This window comes from Oncorhynchus tshawytscha, linkage group LG10 (assembly GCF_018296145.1).
Source record: "Oncorhynchus tshawytscha isolate Ot180627B linkage group LG10, Otsh_v2.0, whole genome shotgun sequence".
Lineage (NCBI taxonomy): Eukaryota > Metazoa > Chordata > Actinopteri > Salmoniformes > Salmonidae > Oncorhynchus > Oncorhynchus tshawytscha.
Genome location: NC_056438.1, coordinates 45,930,742 through 45,956,904, shown reverse-complemented (window position 1 = coordinate 45,956,904; position 26,163 = coordinate 45,930,742). Strand labels below are relative to the sequence as shown.

At 43.6% G+C, this 26,163-nt stretch overlaps 1 protein-coding gene across 3 annotated transcripts; it reads left to right on the top strand.

Moving 5' to 3' along the window:
- The first annotated feature begins 2,269 nt into the window (after positions 1-2,269).
- On the top strand, positions 2,270-23,842 carry LOC112260289 (protein ABHD8). Of its 3 annotated transcripts, XM_024435285.2 has the most exons (6): positions 2,270-2,597; positions 10,925-10,976; positions 13,227-14,023; positions 14,700-14,870; positions 20,765-20,981; positions 21,213-23,842. In XM_024435285.2, the coding sequence occupies exons 3-6, from the start codon at positions 13,236-13,238 to the stop codon at positions 21,426-21,428; spliced, it is 1,392 nt and encodes a 463-aa protein (XP_024291053.1). In that variant the 5' UTR covers positions 2,270-2,597; positions 10,925-10,976; positions 13,227-13,235; the 3' UTR covers positions 21,429-23,842. The 3 variants fall into 3 exon arrangements, with proteins under 3 accessions (XP_024291053.1, XP_024291051.1, XP_024291050.1); XM_024435283.2 differs by lacking the exon at positions 10,925-10,976; XM_024435282.2 differs by lacking the exons at positions 2,270-2,597; positions 10,925-10,976 and adding an exon at positions 10,986-11,093.
- The last annotated feature ends 2,321 nt before the right edge of the window (positions 23,843-26,163 follow it).

Sequence of the window (26,163 nt, the reverse complement as noted above, 5' to 3'; positions counted from 1 at the left end):
TGGCTGGCTCCATGGATTCTGAGCCAGACCGAGGCCCTGGCTCCATGGAATCTGAGCCAGACCGAGGCCCTGGCTCCATGGATTCTGAGCCAGACCAAGGCCCTTGTGGTGGACGACTGGTTCGGGCATGCAGAGGTTTGGAGTGAGGCTCCAGCGTGCCGTCCGTCGCCAGAAGGAGCTGGCGGATCACCACTGCAGTGAGGCTCTCCACCAGGAACCTCTCACTCTGCCATCCCTGCAAGAAGCTGAGCCCCGGTTTGTGGGGCCTCTCAAGGTTCTCCGGAAGGTCAGTGAGGTGACGTATAAGTTACAGCATCCCAGTGACTACCGTATCTCACATTCATTTCATGTCTCCCTTCTGGTGGTTCCTGGTCCCCTGGCTGATGCTGTCCCCCATGACACCCCTTCGCTCCCCTGGACCAGTACCTGGTGGACTGGGAGTTCCGGTGGAGGACACTTTGGGCCCCAACATCTGTGATTTCCATTTTAGCCATCGTCCTGTGGCTGGAGCCATGCTTCGGGGGTGGTGGTACTTTCACGTCTACTCCTGCTCCTCCCCTCCGCCGTTCGACATCGCCGGTTTACTAACCACCAGTCATTACACGCACCTGGCATTCACCATTAGGCACACCTGGACTCCATCACACACTGATTACCTCCCCAATATGCCACTACCTTACCTCCATTCCCCAGGCAGTCTTGACTGTCATGTCTTTCCGCTACTCGTGTTTCTTGTTTTGTTCTGTTTATTATTAAATTCACCACCTGCACTTGCTTCCCGACTCCCAGCGTCTATGTTACAGTGACTACCTCATGAAGCTGGTTGAGAGAATGCCAAGAGTGTGTAAAGCTGTCATCAAGGCAAAGGGTGGCTACTGTAGAATAGTAAAAATAAAAACCCTTGAATGAGAAGATGTGTCCAAACCTTTGACTTGTACTGTATGTTAATGCATTTATTTATTACCATATATTCAAATATTTTCCATAGCCTATGACAGAGATTCTAAGATTATTTTATTAGGGCTACTATTAGCCTCATCGAGCACTTAGGGTACATGAAAACAACGACTATGGCTACGCCAGACTACTGTAGCCTATTACACACGTGTGAGCCTAGTTTATGCTTATTTAAATAAAATGTTATGCCTTTGTCTTTGAGTCATGTCTCAGAATAATTTAGGTCTGAAACGTCAGGGCGTTTCATGGCCTCCAGTAACAGTTTGACAGGCAGATGCTTTTCTAATGACTCTGAAATCTTTCGTAACATTAGAACAGACTAAGAATAATGCAATTTCATACTTTAAATCCTGCATTTCTAGTATTGTAGCCTACTTGTCAGTTTAATTTATTGTATGTGCACAGTGGATTTTTCTCATATTACACCACTAGGGTAAACTATTTGAATTCAATCACTTTTTGACCGCACCCCTTTTGATTTGAACAAAACCTTCCATATTTGCCCATTGTTAGAAGCATTCCGAAAATTGCTTTTTGGATCTGAATGCCAAAACATTCACGAGATTAAGGTGCTCAAAGTTTCCTTGGTCTCCCCTGCTACAAGGCTACTTCGAAGGAGTGCATGTTTCCACCAGTGGTCAGCACATCACCATAGGCTGCTGCAGTGGGGCCTATACCAGAAGCATTCCATCCTGAGGGGCCACAGAGCTTACAAGCAGCTCTCTGGGGGAGATGGAGGGAACCCCAGATGTTTTGGTGTCAATGCTGCTTATGGAAGTGAATCTTCCGCTAAGTGACAGGGAGCTGTCATAGGCAGCGTAGGCATACTCATCACCCTTAGGGAGGTCCACTTGTCAAGGTCATCTAGGTTGAAGGTTAAAGAAAACTCTCCACCCCCTAAGTCTGGACTGAAAGAAACACCATGGCAACACATAAACAAAAAACTGAAAGAAACACCATGGCAACACATAAACAAAAAACTGATTTTGTCGTTACAAACCAAGAATAATATCATCCATTACTTTTTTCTTTCAGATATCAATAAAAAGTATTGATGCATATAAGACTACATTCAAAGTTTTGCATTTGTATTATAGCCTATTTGGTACAGTTAAATTGCTTGGTAACACACACACGGTATGGGAATCTGTTGTTACCTTACCCACTCGGGTTTAGCAACTGGAATACAAGAAATCCTATTGGCTTTCGTAGGACTAAGGTTTGTAGCCTATTCGCTATCTTTCTGGTCATTCAAATGTAGAAGGAAGTTGACAGGAAAATTCCGAAGATGCTGAGTACAACCAGAATACAACAAGACCAAAAGGGTTGGTAGAATCTCGCCCGTGTGCGCAACGCCGAACGATGCTGATCAAAAGAGCATTAATCTATGATCAACATGGGCATTTTCAAATATAAATGGGCACACCTACCTAGTGTGCATTAATTAGATTTAAAGCCTTATTATATTTGTTGATTAGTAAGATGTAAACCATCTGCAGATGTCCAATTATCATATTGCAGATTGCGTTTGAATTATACCAATGCAACAGATTTTCAACTGCAGTTAATTATTATCAACCTATTGACTAGCGTATTATGGGAGAGGAGCATCCTATTTCTCATCCTTAATCATCAGTAAGGTAAGGATTTGGTTAGAAAATAGGCATATGCATCAGCAAACGTTGTATGGCAATTACTGGGTATGGGGTTTCATGTTGATACCATACCTAAAACAGAATATTTGAGATTTCATCATGGGAATTCAGATAAATAGACGTCAATCATAATGCGTTGGCATTGTGACATACATTGCGCAACACACCCACTCAATATTGATTTATGTTGTTGGCATATATATATATATATATATATATATATATATATATATATATATATATCACGTCCCATAGACAACAGTAGTATCCAGTCCAGCTTGCAAATGGTTAAATCTTTCATAACAGTTTTGAAAAATAATGTATGCATGCTCATTTGACTAAGACTTCATTTGTCTGCTCTGAATGGTACATTATGTCATTTCTGATGTCTACAGGTAGTGTTATGCCCTAGTACCAACATAATTCAACTAGTTATGAATTACACATTTGTATTTTGAATACTGTACATATATGTATCAGAATGTATTGATGTACTGTGTGGGTGGAAAAGTAGAGCACATAGTGTACCAAATGTTTGTTAAACATGACACTTGGATAATCAACCTAATTCTGCATTGCAGATCAAATAGTAAAATGGCTGAATAACATGGTTGAGAGCATTTAGGGCAGTCCACTGGAAAACTCAATGATATTCAATTCTCACTTTCATATTCGACCTTAATATGACAGTGGAATTTATATGGCAAGGAACGTTGAGTCGGATGGCCTTTTGCATTTTAATCTCTGGTTGTGGAGTAATGTAGTGATCTTGGAGGGTAGTGCAAGTCTCCTCGCAGTTTAGCAGTCATGCGCTGGTTCATTGCAAGAGGGGCCACCTCATCCCCTGGAGGGAAGTCCACCTCAAACATACTTTCTGTTCAGGCTTATATCAAACCTTATATGATTGGATGATGATAACCTCAATATGATATTGGTTATTACATGAGATAGATACAGTATCTGTGTATAGACATATATGCCTGTAGGTCATGTCTGGGCTTTCATAGTGCTTACACACATATATCCAGTATCCTGACCCCTAAACGTATTGCAATGATTTAGAGGCCAGCTGTGTCTAATGAATATTGTGATGGTAGCATTTGATCGTATGATTAATGACGTCCTCACTGCTCATAGAGGCCCACCATTTTGATCCACCAAGGAAGGGACATCTCAAAATTCACTTGGCTCATGAAACAGGATAGTACAGGATGCACCAACCTTCACAACATTCTCAATAAATTCTCTCTCTCTCTCCCCTCCCTCCCTCCCTTTTTCCTTCTCTCCTTGTTCTACCCCTCTCAGCCAGACATTGATCCCTGTGTGCCATTTCAATACGTTAATGAGCTCCCCTGTGTGTGTGGATGCATAGAAACAGTGAGCAGTAAACTGCACCTCATGCAGAGGCATCATTTACCAGGATCAATGCCCCCTCCTCTCTCCCCATTACCATGACCTGCTTTCCGATTTCCCATATGTGTGTTAAAATGAACTTCATTAACTTTCCTTTGCTCACTTGCCTGTGCACCTAATTTTCATAGTTTTTCTCGATTGTGTACAAGCATTTTCTGGAACAATGTTGTCGATTTTCTGAACAAAGTGCACAAGACACAGGGCTCTGTGGCCTTTTGCCAAATAGCAAATGCGCTATGATGAAACTGTTTCTCATGAGGATCGCCACAGGAAAGGAAGACCCAGAGTTACCTCTGCTGCAGAGGATAAGTTCATGAGAGTTACCAGCCATGTACCCTAGTTACCAGAAATTGCAGCCCAAATAAATGCTTCACAGAGTTCAAGTAACAGACGCATCTCAACATCAACTGTTCAGAGGAGACTGCGTGAATCAGGCCTTCATGGCCGAATTGCTGCAAAGAAACCACTACACCAATAATAAGAAGAGGCTTGATTGAGCCAAGAAACACGAGCAGTGGACATTAGACCAGTGCAAATATGTCCTTTGGTCTGATAAGTCAAAATGTGAGATTTCTGGTTCCAAACTACCGTGTCTTTGTGAGACGCAGAGTAGGTGAACGGATTATCTCCGCATGTGTGGTTCCCACCATGAAGCATGAAGGAGGTGGTGTGATGGTGTGGGGTGCTTTGCTGGTGACCCTGTCTGTGATTTATTTAGAATTCAAGGCACACGTAATCAGCATGGCTATCACAGCATTCTGCAGCAACACGCCATCCCATCTGGTTTGCGTTTAGTGGGACTATCATTTGTTTTTCAACAGGACAATGACCCAACACACCTCCAGGCTGTGTAAGGGCTATTTGACCAAGAAGGAGAGAGAGTAATTGGGTGCTGCATCAGATGACCTGCCCTCCACAATCACCTGACCTCAACCCAATTGAGATGGTTTGGGATGAGTTGGACCGCAGAGTGAAGGAAAAGCAACCAACAAGTGCTCAGCATATGTGGGAACTCCTTCAAGACTGTTGGAAAAGCATTCCAGGTGAAGCTGGTTGAGAGAATGCCAAGAGTGTGCAAAGCTGTCATCAAGGCTAATAAGGGTTGCTACTTTGAAGAATATAAAATATAAAATATATTTTGATTTGTTTAATGCTTTTTTAGTTATTACATGATTCCATATGTGTTATTTCATAGTTTTGATGTCTTCACTATTTTTCTACAATGTAGAAAATATAAAAATGTACAATTTTCTTTTAATGAGTACCCAGTGACTGGTACTGTAGATGTGTAGAGATCAATGAGACTTAAAGGCTCTGCATGGCCAATCCGATGTCTGCACTAGCCGTACTGCATTTAGTGCGATGCAGAAGTCAGAGCAAACATACTTTTTGCTCTTCACGTAGCAGAGTTGTTGTGAAAGAAGTATTCAAGGAAGTGAATTTATGTTTATACAGGACCTCTCTCCCCCACCTACCGTCAAACAGTCATGTCAACGTGGAGCTATACGGAGCCCTCCGCATTATTAAAACATTTGGGATGCGCACGGCAATGCGGTACGGAGCTCGATTATGCCTCCGCAAGCCTCCAGAGGCTCCACAATTGCGTCACACCATTTGTGAGGAGGCTCCGGATCACATTCTCAGAGCAAGCATACAATTAAAGTCGGAAGTGTACCTTACTCAAATACATTTAAACTCAGTTTTTCATTTAATCCTAGTAAAAATTCCCTGTTTTAGGTCAGTTAGGATCACCACTTTATTTTAAGAATGTGAAATGTCAGAATAATAGCAGAGAGAATGATTTATTTCATCTTTTATTTATTTCATCACATTCCCAGTTGGTCAGAAGTTTACATACACTCAATTAGTATTTGGTAGCATTGCTTATAAATTGTTTAACTTGGGTCAAACATTTCGGGTAGCCTTCCACAATCTTCCCACAATAATTTGGGTGAATTTTGGCCCATTCCTCCTGACAGAGCTGGTGTAACTGAGTCAGGTTTGTATGCCTCCTTGGGATGGTGTTCTTGCACACACAAACATAACTGATTTTTCTATTTTTGTCCCCATTTCTCCAAAAAGTATGATTTTTGTCCCCATGTGCAGTTGCAAACTGTAGTCTGGCTTTTTTATGGCGTTTTTGGAGCAGTGGTTTCTTCCTTGCTGAGCGGCCTTTCAGGTAATCTCGATATAGGACTTGTTTTACTGTGGATATACTGTAGATACTTTTGTACCTGTTTCATCCAGCATCTTCACAAGGTCCTTTGCTGTTGTTCTGGGATTGATTTGCACTTTTCACACAAACGTACGTTCAGAATGCGTCTCCTTCCTGGGCGGTATGATGGCTGCGTGGTCTCATGGTGTTTATACTTGCGTACTATCGTTTGTACAGATGAACGTGGTACCTTTCCAAGCTGTTTTTAAAGGTACAGCCAATTTAGTGATTGTAAATTTCTGACCCACTGGAATTGTAATACAGTGAATGATAAGTGATATAATCTGTCTGTAAACAGTTGTTGGAAAAATGACTTGTGTCATGCACAAAGTAGATGTCCTAACCGACTTGCCAAAACTATAGTTTGTTAACAAGAAATTTGTGGAGTGGTTGAAAAATTTGTTTTAATGACTCCAGCCTAAGTGTATGAAACTTCCGACTTTAATTGTATATAGAATTTTTTTCTGTTTCAAAAGAAAAAGCAAATATTAATAATTGCAAGATGGCGCTGATAGAGATGGCAGCTTCGCTTCAAGTGCTTAGGACACTGTGCAGTATTTAGTTTTTTAATGTATTATTTCTTACATTGTTAGCCCAGAAAACCTTAAGTGTTATTCCATACAGCCGGGAAGACTTATTGGATATCAGAGAGACGTCAACTTACCAGCACAACCGGCACTACGACCAGGAATACAACTTTCCCAAAGTGGGTCTTTTGTCTGCACCTCCCAGTGCATTTGAACTGATTCCAGAGGCCAACCCAAAACAATGCTGTCGGAGGGGAGATTGCTGGAGCGGTCTTCTAGTGAGGCTTCGGATGCGCGCACACCACCCAACACCACCCGAGTATATTTCTCGCTACTGTCCAGTCCTGAAATTAAGGCAAGAGTTGCTTTCCAAAGAGATATCCAGGATTGTAAATTACTCTGTTTCGCAGAGACATGGCTAGCTGGGGACACGCTGTCGGAGTCCATACAGCCAACAGGATTTTTTCAGTGCATCGCGCCGACAGAAACTAACATCTCTCTGGTAAGAAGAAGGGTGGGGTGTATGTTTCATGATTAACGACTCATGGTGTAATTGTAACAACATACAAGAAGTCCTTTTGTTCACCTGACCTAGAATTTCTCACAATCAAATGCCGACCATATTATCTCCCAAGAGAATTCTCCTCATTCGTGTATATCCCCCCCGCAAGTGGTTACCAAGACGACCATCAAGGAACTTCACTGGACTTTATGCAAACTGGAAACCATATATCCTGAGGCTGCATTTATTGTAGCTGGGAATTTGAACAAAGCTAATCTGAGAACAAGGCTAGCTAAATTCAATCAGCATATCGATTGCAGTATACGTGCGAGTAACACACTCTACCACTGCTACTCTAACTTCCGCAATGCATACAGGGCCCTCCCCACTCTCCTTTTGGCAAATCTGACCATGACTCCATCTTGTTGCTCCCCTCCTATAGGCAGAAACTAAAACAGGAAGCGCCGTGCTTAGGTCTATCCAACTCTGGTCTGACCAATTGTATTCCACTCTTCAAGATTGCTTCGATCACGTGGACTGGGAAAAGTTCCGGGTAGCCTCAGACAATAACATTGACGTATATGCTGACTCGGTGAGTGAGTTTATAAGGAAGTGTATAGGAGATGCTGTACTCACTGTGCCTATTAAAACCTTCCTTAACCAGAAACCGTGGATTGATGGCAGCATTTGCGCAAAACTGAAAGCACGCACCACCGCATTTAACCATGGCAAGGCGACTGGAAACATGGACGAATACAGTGTAGTTTTCCCTCCGTAAGGCAATCAAACAAGCAAAGCATCAGTATAGAGACAAAGTGGAGTTGCAATTCAACAGCTCAAATGTGGCAGGGTCTACAGACAATCATGGATTACAAAAAGAAAACCAGCCCCGTCGCGGACATCGACGTCTTGCTCCCAGACAAATTAAACAACTTCTTTGCACGCTTTGAGAACAATACAGTGCCACCGACATGGCCCGCTACCAAAGACTGTGGGCTCTCCTTCTCTGTGGCCGGCGTGAGTAAAACATTTAAACATGTTACCCCTCACATGACTGGCGACCCAGACGGCATCCCTAGCTGCCTCCTCAGAGCATGTGCTGACCAGCTGCCTGGTATGTTTATGGACATATGAAATCAATCCCTATCCGTCTGCTATCCCCACATGCTTCAAGACGGCCACCATTGTTCCTGTTCCCAAGAAATTCCCTGTTCCCAACTAAATGACTATCGCCCTGTAGCACTCACTTCTGTCATCATGAAGTGCTTTGAGAGACTAGTCAAGGATCATATCACCTCCACCCTACCTTTCACCCTAGACCCACTCCAATTTGCTTACCACCCCAATAGGTCCACAGACAATGCAATTGCCATCACACTGTACACTGTCCTATCTTATCTGGACAAGAGGAATACCTATTTAAGATGCTGTTCATTGACTACAGCTCAGCATTCAACACCATAGTACCCTCCAAACTCATCATTAAGTTTGAGACCCTGGGTCTCGACCGTGCCCTGTGCAACTGGGTCCTGGAGTTTCTTACGGGCCACCCCCAGGTGGTGAAGGTAGGAAACAACATCTCCACTCCGCTGATCCTCATCACTGGGGCCCCACAAGGGTGCCTTCTCAGCCCTCTCCTGTACTCCCTGTTCACCCATGACTGCGTGGCCATGCACACCTCCAACTCAATCATCAAGTTTGCAGACGACACTACAGTGGTACGCTTGATTACCAACAACGACGAGACAGCCTACAGGGAGGAGGTGAGGGCCCTCAGAGGGTGATGTCAGGAAAACACCCTCTCACTCAATGTCAGCAAAACAAAAGAGATGATCTTGGACTTCAGGAAACAGCAGATGAGCACCCCCCATCCACATCGATGGGACAGCAGTGGAGAAGGTGGAAAGTTAAGTTCCAGGGTGTACATATCACCGATAAACTGAAATGGTACACCCACACAGACAGTGTGGTGAAGAAGGCACAACAGCGCCTCTTCAACCTCAGTAGGCTGAATAAATTTGGCTTGTCACCAAAAACCCTCACAAGCTTTTACAGATGCACAATTGAGAGCATCCTGTCGGGCTGTATCACCGCCTGGTACGACAACTGCACCGCCCACAACCGCAGGGCTTTCCAGAAGGCACAACGTATCATCGGTGGCAAACTACCTGCCCTCCAGGACACCTACAACACACAATGTCACAGGAAGGCATATAAGATAATCATGGACAATAACCACCCAAGCCACTACCTGTTCACCCCACTTCCATCCAGAAGGCAAGGTCAGTACAAGTGCATCAAAGCTGTGACAGAAGCTGGTTTTCAATCTCTCTATCTCAAGGCCATCATATTGTTAAACAGCCACCACTAGCACAGAGAGGCAGCTGCCTACCTACAGACTTGATATCATTGGCCACTTTAATAAATGGAACACTAGTCACTTTAATAATGCCACTTTAATAATGTTTACATATCTTGCATTACTCATCTCATGTGTATATATTGTATACTGTATCCTTCACTATCTATTCTATACTATCTATTGCATCTTAGCCGCTCTGTCACTGCTCATCCATATATTTTATACTATTTTATACTTTATACTTATGTTCTCATCCCATTCCTTTACTAGATTGTGTGTATTAGGTTTTGTAGTATAATTTGTTAGATATTAGGTTTTGTTGTGGAATTGTTAGATATTACCTGTTTAGATACTGCTGCACTGTTGGATCTAGAAGCATAAAGCATTTCACTGCACTCGCAATAACATCTGCTAACCATGCGTATGTGGTATAAAATAAAATGGTATTTGATTGAATTTAGACATCTCCCCTCACTGTGAATAAATAATGTATGAATCTAGAATATTAATCCGGGGTTGAAGGTGATTGGAGGTGGGTGAGTGAGAGAGGGATGGACATTAATCAGAGCTCTGCCATTATTAGTGTGTTTGTGTGTGTGGCTTGACATGTATATAAGTCAGTGGTGTTTCTTGGAGTGAATACCAGGAGAGAAATATATGTGTTGATTAAAGCCAGTGTGTCAGGTCAGCTTTTATATGAAGGGTTTCCACAAACTCATCATTAGAAAAGCCTCCCTTCTCTGTAGCCAACACTTTTCTGAGGATTGAAAATGGCTGCCGCACTTTTCCCCAGGCCTCACCGACTGTAGCGATGAGCATGATCTAATAATATCGGTGAACCTTGTTGACTAGAAATGCAATTCAATCAGATGTCTAGCATTGTAGGGATCATAATCTGTGAGCATAGATAGATCATATACTCCAACTTTACATAAGATTGAATAATAATAATAATTGAGCAGCAGTTTATATTCTGTTTAGTTAGTAGAGACACAGTAACATAGGAAACCATGAAGCCTTTATCTAAGTTCCAAAACATACTGTAGATATGACACTTCTGCTCTGCTTCCCCTTGATAATGTGTGTGTCTATATTTAAACCATGTGACATGAAATTCTCAATTTACCAGACTGCCAAAAACCTCTTGAGCCATGACTGGACATTACCATCCTGGGAAACACCATTGTGTGCTGGTGTACTAATAAACAAACTCCATTGGCACATGTAATACATAGAGTGAGCAGTTAGCATGAACCCCGCTGTGCCATATCTGACATTCTATTTATACTCTAGGGACCAGGGGCCAGTTTGGAAGAGCCGTGACCATTCTTCATTTTTTGACTAGGTCGGTATGTGAATTGTTTCTGCTTCTTCACACTGAAACTAATTTCAACGGAGGTATTGTGTTACTGTTGTCTATGGACTGACTTTGAACCCAATGTTAAACTGGTCATTTATGCTGGTGAGTATTTTAATTGAAAGCTTAATTATTGAGAAACCCTAGCGTGTTTATCATGGAGCATATATCAGGTTCAAACAACAGTTTTTTTTTTCGTGTGGTGAATTGTTGTGGTGAGAGCCATTGGGATCTTTTAGTTCAAAGATGTCTGTTGATCTTTGTTGTCTGTTAAGCCTACCAGGTCATTCCTATTATGTGTTGTGATGTATGGGGAGAACATGTGTACGGTCAGAACAATAATGGAAACTCACAGCACCCCTTCTGGGGCACTTTTTACTGTTTTGTTCTTATACACTGCTCAAAAAATAAAGGGAACACTAAAATAACACATCCTAGATCTGAATGAATGAAATATTCTTATTAAATACTTTTTTCTTTACATAGTTGAATGTGCTGACAACAAAATCACACAAAAATTATCAATGGAAATCAAATTTATCAACCCATGGAGGTCTGGATTTGGAGTGACACTCAAAATTAAAGTGGAAAACCACACTACAGGCTGATCCAACTTTGATGTAATGTCCTTAAAACAAGTCAAAATGAGGCTCAGTAGTGTGTGTGGCCTCCACGTGCCTGTATGACCTCCCTACAACGCCTGGGCATGCTCCTGATGAGGTGGCGGATGGTCTCCTGAGGGATCTCCTCCCAGACCTGGACTAAAGCATCCGCCAACTCCTGGACAGTCTGTGGTGCAACGTGGTGTTGGTGGATAGAGCGAGACATGATGTCCCAGATGTGCTCAATTGGATTCAGGTCTGGGGAAAGGGTGGGCCAGTCCATAGCATCAATGCCTTCCTCTTGCAGGAACTGCTGACACACTCCAGTCACATGAGGTCTAGCATTGTCTTGCATTAGGAGGAACCCAGGGCCAACCGCACCAGCATATGGTCTCACAAGGGGTCTGAGGATCTCATCTCGGTACCTAATGGCAGTCAGGCTACCTCTGGCGAGCACATGGAGGGCTGTGCGGCCCCCCAAAGAAATGCCACCCCACACCATGACTGACCCACCGCCAAACCGGTCATGCTGGAGGATGTTGCAGGCAGCAGAACGTTCTCCACGGCGTCTCCAGACTCTGTCACGTCTGTCACGTGCTCAGTGTGAACCTGCTTTCATCTGTGAAGGGCGCCATTGGCAAATTTGCCAATCTTGGTGTTCTCTGGCAAATGCCAAACGTCCTGCACGGTGTTGGGCTGTAAGCACAACCCCCACCTGTGGACGTCGGGCCCTCATACCACCCTCATGGAGTTTGTTTCTGACCGTTTTAGCAGACACATGCACATTTGTGGCCTGTTGGAGGTAATTTTGCAGGGCACTGGCAGTGCTCCTCCTGCTCCTCCTTGCACAAAGACGGAGGTAGCGGTCCTGCTGCTGGGTTGTTGCCCTCCTACGGCCTCCTCCACGTCTCCTGATGTACTGGCCTGTCTCCTGGTAGAGCCTCCATGCTCTGGACACTACACTGACAGACACAGCAAACCTTCTTGCCACAGCTCGCATTGATGTGCCATCCTGGATGAGCTGCACTACCTGAGCCACTTGTGTGGGTTGTAGACTCCGTCTCATGCTACCACTAGAGTGAAAGCACCGCCAGCATTCAAAAGTGACCAAAACATCAGCCAGGAAGCATAGGAACTGAGAAGTGGTCTGTGGTCACCACCTGCAGAACCACTCCTTTATTGGGGGTGTCTTGCTAATTGCCTAGAATTTCCACCTGTTGTCTATTCCATTTGCACAACATTATGTGAAATTTATTGTCAATCAGTGTTGCTTCCTAAGTGGACAGTTTGATTTCACAGAAGTGTGATTGACTTGGAGTTACATTGTGTTGTTTAAGTGTTCCCTTTATTTTTTTGAGCAGTGTATTATGTTTGTTCCAACCTAAGACTTTGTCTCAAACCAAAATGGGGACTGTGTTGTATTTTAATATGAAATAACTAATGTTATTCACAATATTAATATTATCACAATATTATGCATACATATATTATGCATATTATGCAAACACTTACCTCATGTTCTTACCACAGTACATAGCATAACATTTTGTTCTTTTTTTTAAGCATAATCAATCACGCCGTGTTGGTTTTGTTAAGATTGCTCATTGACATTCCTCATGGGTATGTGTCTCTGCAGGCAGGCACCATGCTGACCAGCATTACAGACGGGATCCTGTGCTGTCTGACTGGGAAGGCTGCCAGCCTGGTGATGCCCGTTGAGTCCTCTGAGCCAGCTGACACCTTTGAGTTTGTGGAGGTGAAGCCCGGGAGAGTCCTAAGGGTTCGCCACATCATCCCTGAGCGGCAGTCATCGGTGGTAACGGAGGAGGACCAGGTAAAGGAGCCAGAGCAGGAGAAGGGCAGTGGAAGCAACAGCAGCAGCAGTGTGCACTGCAAGCGCAAGATCACTGTCTACCGCAACGGCCAGCTAGTCATTGAGAACCTGGGTGACGTGCTGCACTCGCAGATCCTCCAGTGCCAGGATGGTGACCTAGAGCCCTATAGCACTGTGGAGGTGGAACTGGCCGACTATAAGGAAGTGCCCACCTCCCCTGAACCCAAACCCACGCCTCCTCTACCCACGGTCGGGGATCAGAAACCCGCGGCGCCTCCTCGCCGGCGCCATCGCAAGCCTAAGCGCATATTGATGATTGACTCGGAGAGGGAGATCTCCAGCTGCAAGGGGACACACTCGGATGTGGCACTCTTTTTCGTACATGGGGTAGGCGGCTCGCTGGACATCTGGGGCAGCCAGCTGGACTTCTTCTCGCGGCTGGGGTATGAGGTCATCGCCCCTGACCTGGCGGGCCACGGGGTCAGCAAAGCGCCCCACATCACGGCGGCCTACACCTTCTATGCCCTGGCAGAGGACATGCGCGCCATCTTCAAGAAATACGCCCGTAAACGCAACATCCTAGTCGGGCACTCCTATGGGTCAGTATGCTTGCTTCTCTGTTAAAATAAATGGTCAAGTATCATCTTATGTCTTAGGTCAATTAACAGAAGGAATATCATGATAGTAAAGGAATTACAGTATTTGTGTCACGTGGAATGACGCTGGAGAGACGAAGCAGGTACGGGGAGTAACATTTAATAAATAACAGACATATCACGAGACAAGCACAGCATCAGCAAACAGAAACTAAGACAAAAAATAATCAATGCAGCAGCGGGGAACACAGCAAGGGAACTGACAGATATAGGGGAGGAAATAAACAGGATATAAGGGAGTCCAGGTGAGTCCAATAATGCTGATGCGAGTGACGAGGGAAGGCAGGTGTGGGTGATGGATGGCAGGAGTGCGTGATGCAGGGTAATCTGGCGCCCTCAAGCGCCAGGGGGTAGAAAGAGCGGGAGTAGACGTGACAATTTGAACATGCCCTGAAACACACCATAAACTGGTCCTGACTATGTCTGAAGAAGAAGAACCAATCAGAGAGCAGGGTTATGACGATGGCATGATGTACCAATCAGAGAACTATGTTATGATGAAGTCATGATGAAGCGACCAGTCAGAGAGCAGGGTTATGATGATGTCAGGATGAATGGACCAATCCGAGAGCAGGTTCCCAAGATGTTATTTTCACTTGTTTGATTATATCCCTTTCAGGGTATCGTTCTGTACCTTCCTGGCCCATGAGTATCCAGACCAGGTTCACAAGGTGGTGATGATCAATGGAGGGGGGCCCACAGCTCTGGAGCCCAACCTCTGTTCCATCTTCCAGCTGCCTTCCTGTGTGCTGCACTGCCTCTCCCCCTGTCTGGCCTGGAGCTTTCTCAAGTAAGTAAATCATCCCATCTCTTTGTAGACAAAACAATATTGCAGTGCAGACAAAACAACAACCCGTTGCTAGACAAACAACATTTTGTAGACAAAATAACAACACATCGCTTAACAAAGAGAACACCAATCTATCGCTGTAGACAAAACAAAACCAAGAAACTCTTCATACAGAAAGTATACTGTACACTGCGGTTTCTGAATAGTCGGCTGCCCACAAGGAATTTTATTTGTCACCCCCCCAAAATAGACTGCAAAACATTTGTGCGCCAGTTCACACAGAAGTTGACGTGAACATGTGCTCACATGGTTGATGATATTACTAGGTTAACTAGCTTGTTCTGCATTGCATGTAATCAATACGGTGCCTGTTAATTTATCATCGAATCAGAGACTACTTCAACTTTGCAAAACGGATGATGATTTAACAAAAGCGCATTCGCGAAAAACGCACAATTGTTGCACAAATGTACTTAACCATAAACATTAATGCCTTTCTTAAAATCAATAAACAAGTATATATTTTTAAACCTGCATATGTAGTTAAAATAAATTCATGTTAGCAGGCAATATTAACTAGGGAAATTGTGTCACTTCTCTTGCGTTCAGTGCAAGCAGAGTCAGGGTATATGCAGCAGTTTGGGCCGCCTGGCTCGTTGCAAACTGTGTGAAGACCATTTCTTCCTAACAAAGAACGTAATTAATTAATTAATTAATTTTATATAATTATGACACAACATTGAAGGTTGTGCAATGTAACAGCAATATTTAGACTTAGGGTTGCCACCTATTCGATCGATTAAAATACGGAACGGGTTCCGTATTTCACTGAAAGAATAAACGTTTTGTTTTCGAAATGATTTGACCATATTAATGACCAAAAGCTCATAATTTCTGTGTTTATTATATTAGAATTAAGTATATGATCTGATATTTAATAGAGCAGACTGACTGAGCGGTGGTAGGCATCAGCAGGCTTGTAAGCAGTCATTCAAACAGCACTTTACTGCGTTTGCCAGCCGCTCTTAGCAATGATGGATGCACAGCACTGTTTATGACTTCAAGCCTATCAACTCTTGAGATTAGGCTGGCAATACTAAAGTGCCTGTAAGAACATCCTATAGTCAAAGGTATATGAAATACAAATATCCAAATCAAATCAAAGTTTATTTGTCACGTGCGCCGAATACAACAGGTGTAAACCTTACAGTGAAATGCTTACCTACAGGCTCTAACCAATGGTGCGGGGGAATAAAGGTATGTGTGTGTGTGTGTGTGTGTGTGTAGGTAAGTAAAGAAATAAAACAACAACAGTACAACAGTAAAAAGACATTTGAAAAAAATAGTAGCAAGGCTATATACAGACACCTGTTAGTCAGGCTTATTGAGGTAGTATGTCTGAGCAGCTAACCGATCGCTGCAGCTGTACATAGTCTATTGGTAAATAGCCCACCCAATTTACCTACCTCATCCCCATACTGTTTATATTTATTTACTTTTCTGCTCATGTGCACACCAGTATCTCTACCTGTACATGACCATCTGATCATTTATCACTCCAGTGTTAATCTGCAAAATTGTAATTATTCGCCTACCTCCTCATGCCTTTTGCACACACTCTTTTTTCTTTTTTTTCTACTGTGTTATTGACTTGTTAATTGTTTACTCCATGTGTAACTCTGTGTTGTCTGTTCACACTGCTATGCTTTATCTTGGCCAGGTCGCAGTTGTAAATGAGAACTTGTTCTCAACTAGCCTACCTGGTTAAATAAAGGTGAAATAAAAAATAAATAAAATGTACATGTAGGTATCATTAAAGTGACTATGCATATATGATGAACAGAGAGTAGCAGAAGCGTAAAAAGAGGGGTTGGCGGGTGGTGGGACACAATGCAGATAGCCCGGTTAGCCAATGTGCGGGAGCACTGGTTGGTTGGGCCAATTTAGGCAGTATGTACATGAATGTATAGTTAAAGTGACTATGCATATAAGATAAACAGAGAGTAGCAGCGTAAAAGAGGGGTTGGGGGGGGGTACACAATGCAAATAGTCCAGGTGACCATTTGGTTACCTGTTCATGAGTCTTATGGCTTGGCGGTAAAAAGTGTTGAGAAGCCTTTTTGTCCTAGACTTGGCACTCTGGTACCGCTTGCCATGCGGTAGTAGAGAGAACAGTCTATGACTGGGGTGGCTGGGGTCTTTGACCATTTTTCGGGCCTTCCTCTGACACCGCCTGGTGTAGAGGTCCTGGATGGGAGGCAGCTTTGCCCCAGTGATGTACTGGGCCGTACACACTACCCTCTGAAGTGTCTTGAGGTCGGAAGCCGAGCAATTGACGTACCAGGCAGTGATGCAACCGGTCAGGATGCTCTCGATGTTGCAGCTGTAGAACCTTTTGAGGATATCAGAACCCATGCAAAATCTTTTTAGTTTCCTGAGGGGGAATAGCCTTTGTCGTGCCCTCTTCACGACTGTCTTGGTGTGTTTGGACCAATCTATTTCGTTGTTGATGTGGACACCAAGGAATTTGAAGCTCTCAACCTGCTCCACTACAGCCCCGTCGATGAGAATGGGGACGTGCTCGGTGCTCCTTTTCCTGTAGTCCACAATCATCTCCTTAGTCTTGGTTACGTTGAGGGATAGGTTGTTATTCTGGCACCACCCGGCCAGGTCTCTGACCTCCTCCCTATAGGCTTTCTCGTCGTTGTCGGTGATCAGGCATACCACTGTTGTGTCGTCAGCAAACGTAATGATGGTGTTGGAGTCGTGCATGGCCATGCAGTCGTGGGTGAACAGGGAGTACAGGAGGGGACTAAGCACGCAACCCTGGGGAGCTCCAGTGTTGAAGATCAGCGTGGCAGATGTGTTGCTACCTACCCTCACCACCTGGGGGCGGCCGGTCAGGAAGTCCAGGATCCAGTTGCAGAGGGAGGTGTTTAGTCCCAGGATCCTTAGCTTGGTGATGAGCTTTGAGGGTACTATGGTGTTGAACGCTGAGGTGTAGTCAATGAACAGCATTTTCACATAGGTGTTCCTTTTGTCCAGGTGGGAAAGGGCAGTGTGGAGTGCAATAGAGATTGCATCATCTGTGGATCTGTTTGGACGGTATGCAAATTGGAGTGGATCTAGGGTTTCTGGGATGGTGTTGATGTGAGCCATTACCAGCTTTTCAAGCACTTCATGGCTATGGACGTGAGTGCTACGGGTCTGTAGTCATTTAGACAGGTTACCTTTGTGTTCTTGGGCACAGGGACTATGGTGGTCTGCTTGAAGCATGTTGGTATTACAGACTCAATCAGGGACATGTTGAAAATGTCAGTGAAGACACCTGCCAGATGGTCAGCACATGCCCGGAGCACACGTCTTACTCACGTTGGCTATGGAGAGCGTGATCACACAGTCATCCGGAACAGCTGATACTCTCATGCATGCCTCAGTGTTGCTTGCCTCGAAGCGAGCATAGGAGTGATTTAGCTCGTCTGGTAGGCTCGTGTCACTGGGCAGCTCGCGGCTGTGCTTCCCTTTGTAGTCTGTAATAGTTTGCAAGCCCTGCCACATCCTACGAGCGTCGGAGCAGGTGTAGTATGATTCAATCTTAGCCCTGTATTGACGCTTTGCCTGTTTGATGGTTTGTTGCAGGGCATAGCTGGATTTCTTGTAAGCTTCCGGGTTAGAGTCCCGCACCTTGAAAGCGGCAGTTCTACCCTTTAGCTCAGTGCGAATGTTGCCTGTAATCCATGGCTTCTGGTTGGGGTATGTACTTACAGTCGCTGTGGGGACGACGTCCTCAATGCACTTATTGATAAAGCCAGTGACTGATGTGGTGTAATCCTCAATGTCATCGGAAGAATCCCGGAACATGTTCCAGTCTGTGATAGCAAATCAGTCCTGTAGTTTAGCATCTGTTTCATCTGACCATTTTTTTTATAGACCGAGTCACTGGTGCTTCCTGCTTTAATTTTTGCTTGTAAGCAGGAATCAGGAGGATAGAGTTGTGGTCGGATTTACCAAATGGAGGGCGAGGGAGAGCTTTGTACACGTCTCTGTGTGTGGACTACAGGTGATCTAGTATTTTTTTCCTTCTGGTTGCACATTTAACATGTTGATAGAGATTTGGTAGAACTGATTTAAGTTTCCCTGCATTAAAGTCTCTGGCCACTAGGAGCGCCGCCTCTGGGTGAATGGTTTCCTGTTTGCTTATTTCCTTATACAGCTGACTGAGTGCGGTCTTAGTGCCAGCATCTGTCTGTGGTGGTAAATAAACAGCCACGAAAAGTATAGCTGAGAACTCTCTAGGCAAGTAGTGTGGCCTGCAGTTTATCACAATATACTCAACTTCAGGCGAGCAAAATCTAGAGACTTCCTTAGATTTCGTGCACCAGCTGTTTTTTTTTTACAAATATGCACTGACCGCCCCCCCCTCGTCTTACCAGAGTGTGCTGTTCTATCCTGCCGGTGCAGCGTGTATCCCGCTAACTGAATATCCATGTCGTCATTCAGCCACGATTCCGTGAAGCATAGGATATTACAGTTTTTGATGTCCCGATGGTAGGATATTCGTGATCTTACCTCGTCTAGTTTATTGTCCAATGATTGCACGTTGGCGAGTAATATTGACGGTAACTGCAGCTTTCCTAGTAGTCTTCTGCGGGTCCGGACGAGGCATCCGGATCTTCGTCCTCTGCGTCGCTTCCTTTTGCGAATAATTGGGAAGTCTGCCCTGTGGGGTGTTTGGAGAATATCGTGTGAGTCCTGCTTGCTGTTGTTGTTGTTGAAGAAATGTTTGTCTAATCCGAGGTGAGTGATCGCTGTCCTGATATCCAGAAGCTCTTATCTTCCGTAAGATACAGTTGCAGAAACATTATGTACAAAATAATTTACAAATATCGCGAAAAAAACACATAATAGCACAATTGGTTAGGAGACCGTGAAACGGCGGCCATCTCCTCCGGCGCCACTAATAGTCCTATAATTCCTATAATAACTACAACCTAAAACTTTTTACCTGGGAATATTGAAGACTCATGTTAAAAGGAACCACTGTGTTTTTGCATTATTTAAACCAAATTGAAAATGTTTCATTATTTATTTGACACTAAATTGATTTTATTTATGTATTATATTAAGTTAAAATAAAAGTAGTCATTGTTCATTTAGTATTGTTGTAATTGTCATTATTACATATATATATATATATATCTATCTTCAAAAAAATAATCCGATTAATCGGTATCTGCTTTTTTTGGTCCTCCAATAATCAGTATTGGTATCTGCCTTGAAAAATCATAATCAGTCGAACTCTAGTGTGCGCCAAGTTGAAAAATCTCCTTATTTTTCAGAAATTACGCATGCAGATATTTACGCAAATGTTATACATGAGGCTCCAGGAAATCAGCTCAAGGTTATTTTAATTTAGGAAATCTGTTCCCAAGTAATAGAGACGCAAATGTGATCGTATCCCCATGTAATCAAGATTTGAAATTATTCTGTTTTTGTAAAATAATATATCTGTTTGGGGTTCTTGCGGTACCTTTTTTGTAGTGCACAAGTTATTTATAACTATGTTCTGGCTCCCTGACCATTCAAGGTAAAATCGTCCCACGGCTTAATGTAATTGGGAACCCCTGATGTACACCGTCAATGCTTAACTACTACTGCATACACAAAGTAAGGGGAATTTACACAGAATTTAGAATATCAGATAATACTGATGGCTTCCAATTGGCTCATTCATCCCCCCTCCTCTCCCCTGTAACTATTCCCCAGGTTGTTGCTATAAATGAGAATGTGTTCTCAGTCAACTTACCTGGAAAAATAAGGGTATACAATTTTTAGAAATATATATACATATATCATTGGGCTATGAGTCTGACCTCTTTTTCCAACATGTTCAGGGCTGGGTTTGCCCGTCAGGGAGCCAAAGAGAAGCAGCTGCTGAAGCAGGGCAATGCCTTCAACGTGAATCCATTTGTGCTGCGAGCCATGATGAGTGGGCAGTATTGGCCCGAGGGGGATGAGGTGTACCATGCTGAGCTTACTGTGCCCATCCTGTTGGTGCACGGCATGTACGACAAGTTTGTGCCTATGGATGAGGACCAACGCATGGCAGAGGTAAGGAGACATCAATGAAAGAATACCAATCCATGTGATTTTAGTTCAGAAGCTCTACTACTCATGAACGAAAGATAAATTGATATAATTTATGTTTTATGATATGAATTATGAACAGTTCCTATCATATCACAAGCCTCTCATCTAATCTAATATTAGATTGAATATGGTCAACGTAATCTGTACCACTGTTTTGTATCTTGATTGTAACTATTATCCTTTTCATTTCAGATCCTTCTGTTTGCGTTCCTGAAAGTCATTGAGGAGGGCAGTCACATGGTGATGATGGAGTGCCCTGACACAGTCAACACCCTCCTGCACGAGTTTTTCCTATGGGAGCCCGACATGTCCAAAAAGGACACAGCTAAGACTGTTCCTGACAAGACTGTTATGGTCAATGGCGTTGTCGTCCAGACACCAAAACCAAATAAGCCCATGGACAAATAACCAGTAAGGAGTTTCATTTTACATGAGCAAACCCAATCTGAGGGCCTGTCTTTGACAGGTGGCATGTGGTCTTAGGGCTGCTCGCAGGCTGAGAGCTGTTATTAACCGGGCCAGAGTTGGTTGTTGAAGTGGAGGGGAGGCAACTGGTGCGCCAAGCTTAGAGTGGCATTTGAAATGGGACTTGGGACTGTCGAAAGAAGACAGGAAATTATGGAAAGAAGAGAGGCGGAATCGAATACAATGACAGAGATGGGTGTTTCTGTTTCCCCTTTGACAGCTGTCTGTGCTGTTTGTAATGTGGTGTTTGTAATCAGATAGACCTTGGGTCCAGAGGACGTTTTTAAAACACAATATCCATTCGTAATGCTCGGAAGTACCAAACTTGGGTTGGTGAGTGGGCCATTGTCAACCAAAGTGAGGAGGGCATGACTATTAAATGGTCTGTGGATTGCCTTACTATCTATCGTCCATTCTCTTGTGAATAATATATCACTGCTGATTGGTGTCCTTCTGTCATCAGTTTAAAGTTAAAGATCTTACAAGACTGGGTCCATATTATGAATTCTCTTCAAGTGAACCATAAACTAAATAGGATAACTGATAAACTATCCAGATAATGCTAGCCAATGGGTGACTGTGGTGTGTTATGGGAATAAGATCGCCCAGTTTGCATGAGGTCATCCTCAGTAATCATCCCCTATTTTTTAATTGTATTTTTAATTTGACCTTTATTTAACTAGGCAAGTCAGTTAAGAAAAATTCTTATTTTCAATGACGGCCTAGGAACAGTGGGTTTAACAGCCTGTTCAGGGGCAGAATGACAGATTTGTACCTTGTCAGCTCGGGGGTTTGAATTTCCGGTTACTAGTCCAACGCTCTAACCACTGGGCTACCCTGCCGCCCGCAGATTAAGCAGGTTATAGACTCAAGTGTTGACTGGATGGAAGTAGTGGTGAATGGATTGGAAATTGTTATGGCAAATAAACATGCAATAAGTAATTACATAAAGTATGTTGCAGGCATAATAAAGACATACACCACACCACACACCTAAACAAATTCACCATACAATTTCAACAGCCTCATCAAATATCATCAGGCCAAAGGAAAGCTGTTACAACATATCCTTGAGCAAACTACGTATCTGTCAGTTACAGTCAGCATCGGTCAACTTTGCTGTACACTGTGCATTAACTCACGCTTGAAGTTTAGGGTATCGGTTTGCTTTTGAAACCTGACGATTCATCTATGCACAACATGGAGTGGAGTATTTTGCCTTTAAGAACATTTTTGCGGTGTTGTCCAATGTTATGTATTTAGAAGCCTATGCTTACTGTATGTGTCTACACTTGCGTATGCATTATCTAACCTTCCTAGACCATTTGAAGTTGTTTCATAAATGGGCTTTTTAAAGATATTTCAAGGATTTTCTTGACAACATACTTTGACAGTCGAGAAATCCAAAAACCTCCCGTGTCCTCTGAGTGTATAATCTAAGGGACATTATGGACAGAGAAGAAGTTGGACCAAAGCTTTAGTGATAAAGTAGTCATCGAAATGATGTAAGAGTATTCCATAACTATTATTTAATAATAGTGATGCCAGTTATTAAACGTCCAATCTTGCAAGTTCAACTCGTTTTACCAATTTGATGTAACATCATTTAGAATGATGTTGTTCTCCAGTCTACAAGCTAGTGTAGCAAAGCATTTTCCTTCACTGCCCTCCAAGTCAATCTGTATGTGCTTACTGCTTGCAATGTCAAAGGTCAAACATGATAATAACTTAAAGGACATAACATTATCAGGTGCACATTTGTGAATGTTTTCGTGTCTCATAATGAGAATGTGTGATTAATCTGCGATTATGAAGTACTGTAAGGAATTTTTCCGGTTCGGTCTTTTCGACTGCTGCACACTGTTTATTGCATATGCATTATTCTGAGAAAAGATGCACGATGATAATGCAATTTCAACAGAGAAAAGAGGAGTTATGAACTGTAGACTAAGATAATGTACTAATAAGTAATGGAAACAAATAGGTTGAGGAACAAACTAGTTCGACCCAGCTGTTGAAAAGAAAATGAATTCATGTGGACTGTCCACCACCATGAAGTGCTTCTGATGCAATGTCTGTTTTTGCACTGTATAGATTGATCCAGCAGCAATATGGACTGCAGGGCGCTCACATTTGCTTCCTCCGCTAAATGTATACAAATCGGTCAGTGTTCCTATCCAGTGTGCTATCATTTGTGGTTCAAAATGTTTAAATGTAATTGATACATTTATTGATGGACATCAGAACTCATGCACTGCCTGAATGTATATGCATATAAAATTCCGATATATCGAACTGTTCAATTGAGTGTATGAATGTGCCTTTCCTGGCATGAATTAAAACAAATGTTTGCATTATATGGTTGTTTTTGTTCTTCTGTGAATGACTGTATGAACGAGGACAATTTTGTTGTGACAGACAAAAAAAAGTAACCATGACTTTTTGAGTGTACATTTCTGGCTCTGAGGCCTGGGGAGCCACCTCTGTTTAGGCTACTAACAACCGGATGATCCCGTTTTGGAAAGAGAGCCCGTGACGCAACTTCTGCTTTTAAACGTTAACCACTGATGATCCATTATATTGACCAGATACCCCAAGGGGCCAGGTTTCCAGTCGGGAAGCACGCTATCCCAGGTACACCATTGAGTTATAATAAGAACTAGAGAGAGCCTTCAAGATGGCCCGACCGTTGTTTTTAGCGTAATCTACTCACGGTCGCCTACGTCGATTCTTGGGGGCTGACATCTTGCTAGTTCCGGTATCAGGATCGCATTACTACATGCCCGCTAGCACTGGAGGTCAGCTGAACCCAGCCTTTGAGCCCAAGCCCAGCATGTGCAGGAGCAGGGAGCAGCGCAAGCTAGAGCGGGGTCGTGGATCTTGATTAATGGGGGAGGGGAAATCTGCAGCTGCTAAGCACCACCACGCAACCGTGACACAACCACTGAAAAAAAGTAGATTTTTTGTTGTTGTCTGCAAGTAAATTATTCAGGACTAAGAGGAATGTACTCTGTTTCCAAACAGCCTGACTTGTCTATGTATCTGGAAACAGTGGAGGTGTATGGGGTGAAGAGGACGGTGGACTCAGTGGAGGACATCCCAGCCACTTGGCAGTGAGGTTGTTGATTAATATCGCCTGGGCGCCCGTGAAGGTGTTTTGCAAAGGCTGAAAGTTGATTGCACTCAATTTGGAACCGGGCTGCCTCCCGGGCATCAGCCAAGTGCCCCGCTCTGGCCGACATCGAAGTCAGCTCAAAACAAAAGTGACGTAGGTTAAGCACACGGAGTAGTGAGTAGGATTCTGTGCTTTGACATGCAAAAGTGATTGCTTTTGATAAAAACACTTTATCTGCCTTCCCAAAGAAAAATGAGTTTGAAAATTCTAAGACATATTTCATGGAAAAGAGATGTATGTTTCTGAACGATGCACCATGCTGCCTTGTTGACAAATCAAATCAAAATGTATTGGTCTAATACACATGGTTAGCAGATGTTATTGCGAGTGTAGCGAAATGCTTGTGCTTCTAGTTCCGACACTGCAGCAATATCAACAGGTAATCTAACAATTCCACAAAAACTACTAAAAGGATGGAATAACAATATGTACATATACATATATGGATGAGCAATGACCGAGCATAAAATACAGTATATGCATATGGGATGAGTAATGCAAGATATGTAAACATTAATAAAGTGACTAGTGATCCATTTGTTAGAGTGGCCAAGGGTTTCAAGTCTGTATGTAGGCAGCAGCCTCTCTGTGTTAGTGATGGCTGTTTAACAGTCTGATGGCCTTGAGATTGAAAAATAGCTTCTGTCTCTCGGGCCCAGCTTTGATGCATCTGTACTGACCTTGCCTTCTGGATGGTAGAGGGTTGAACAGGCAGTTGCTCAGGTGGTTGTTGTCCTTGATTATATTTTTGGCATTCCTGTGACATCGGGTGCTGTAGGTGTCCTGGAGGTCAGGTAGTTTTCCTCCCGGTGATTCGTTGTGCAGACCACACCACCCTCTGTGGAGCCCTGCGGTTGTGGGTGGTGAAGATGCCGTGTCAGGCGGTGATACAGCCCGACAGGATGCTCTCAATTGTGCATCTGTAAAAGCTTGTGAGGGTTTTTGGTGACAAGCCAAATTTATTCAGCCTACTGAGGTTGAAGAGGCGCTGTTGCGCCTTCTTCACCACGCTGTCTGTGTGGGTGGACCATTTAAATTTGTCTGTGATGTGTACACCGAGGAACTTTCCACCTTCTCCACTGCTGTCCCATCGATGTGGATAAGGGGGTGTTCCCTCTGCTGTTTACTGAAGTCCACAATCATCTCCTTTGATTTGTTGACATTGAGTGAGAGGTTGTTTTCCTGACACCACACTCCGAGTGCCCGCACCTCCTCCCTATAGGCCGTCTCATCGTTGTTGGTGATCAAGCCTACTACTGTTGACCAAGCGGTGCAGATTACTGTTCGACTTGAGAAGGGCACTCCTCCCTCACCACTTTTTCTTGTTCATGTTACGGCTGTAGCCGGGTGCACCGTGGCTCAGGTTAATAGACCTCCCTCAGTGTTGGCACTGTTACTAACTACCTGACAGGTAAGAGGACAACACACACACACACACTATTAAGAGTAGAGGTCGGCCGATTAATCGGAATGGCCGATTAATTAGGGCCGATTTCAAGTTTT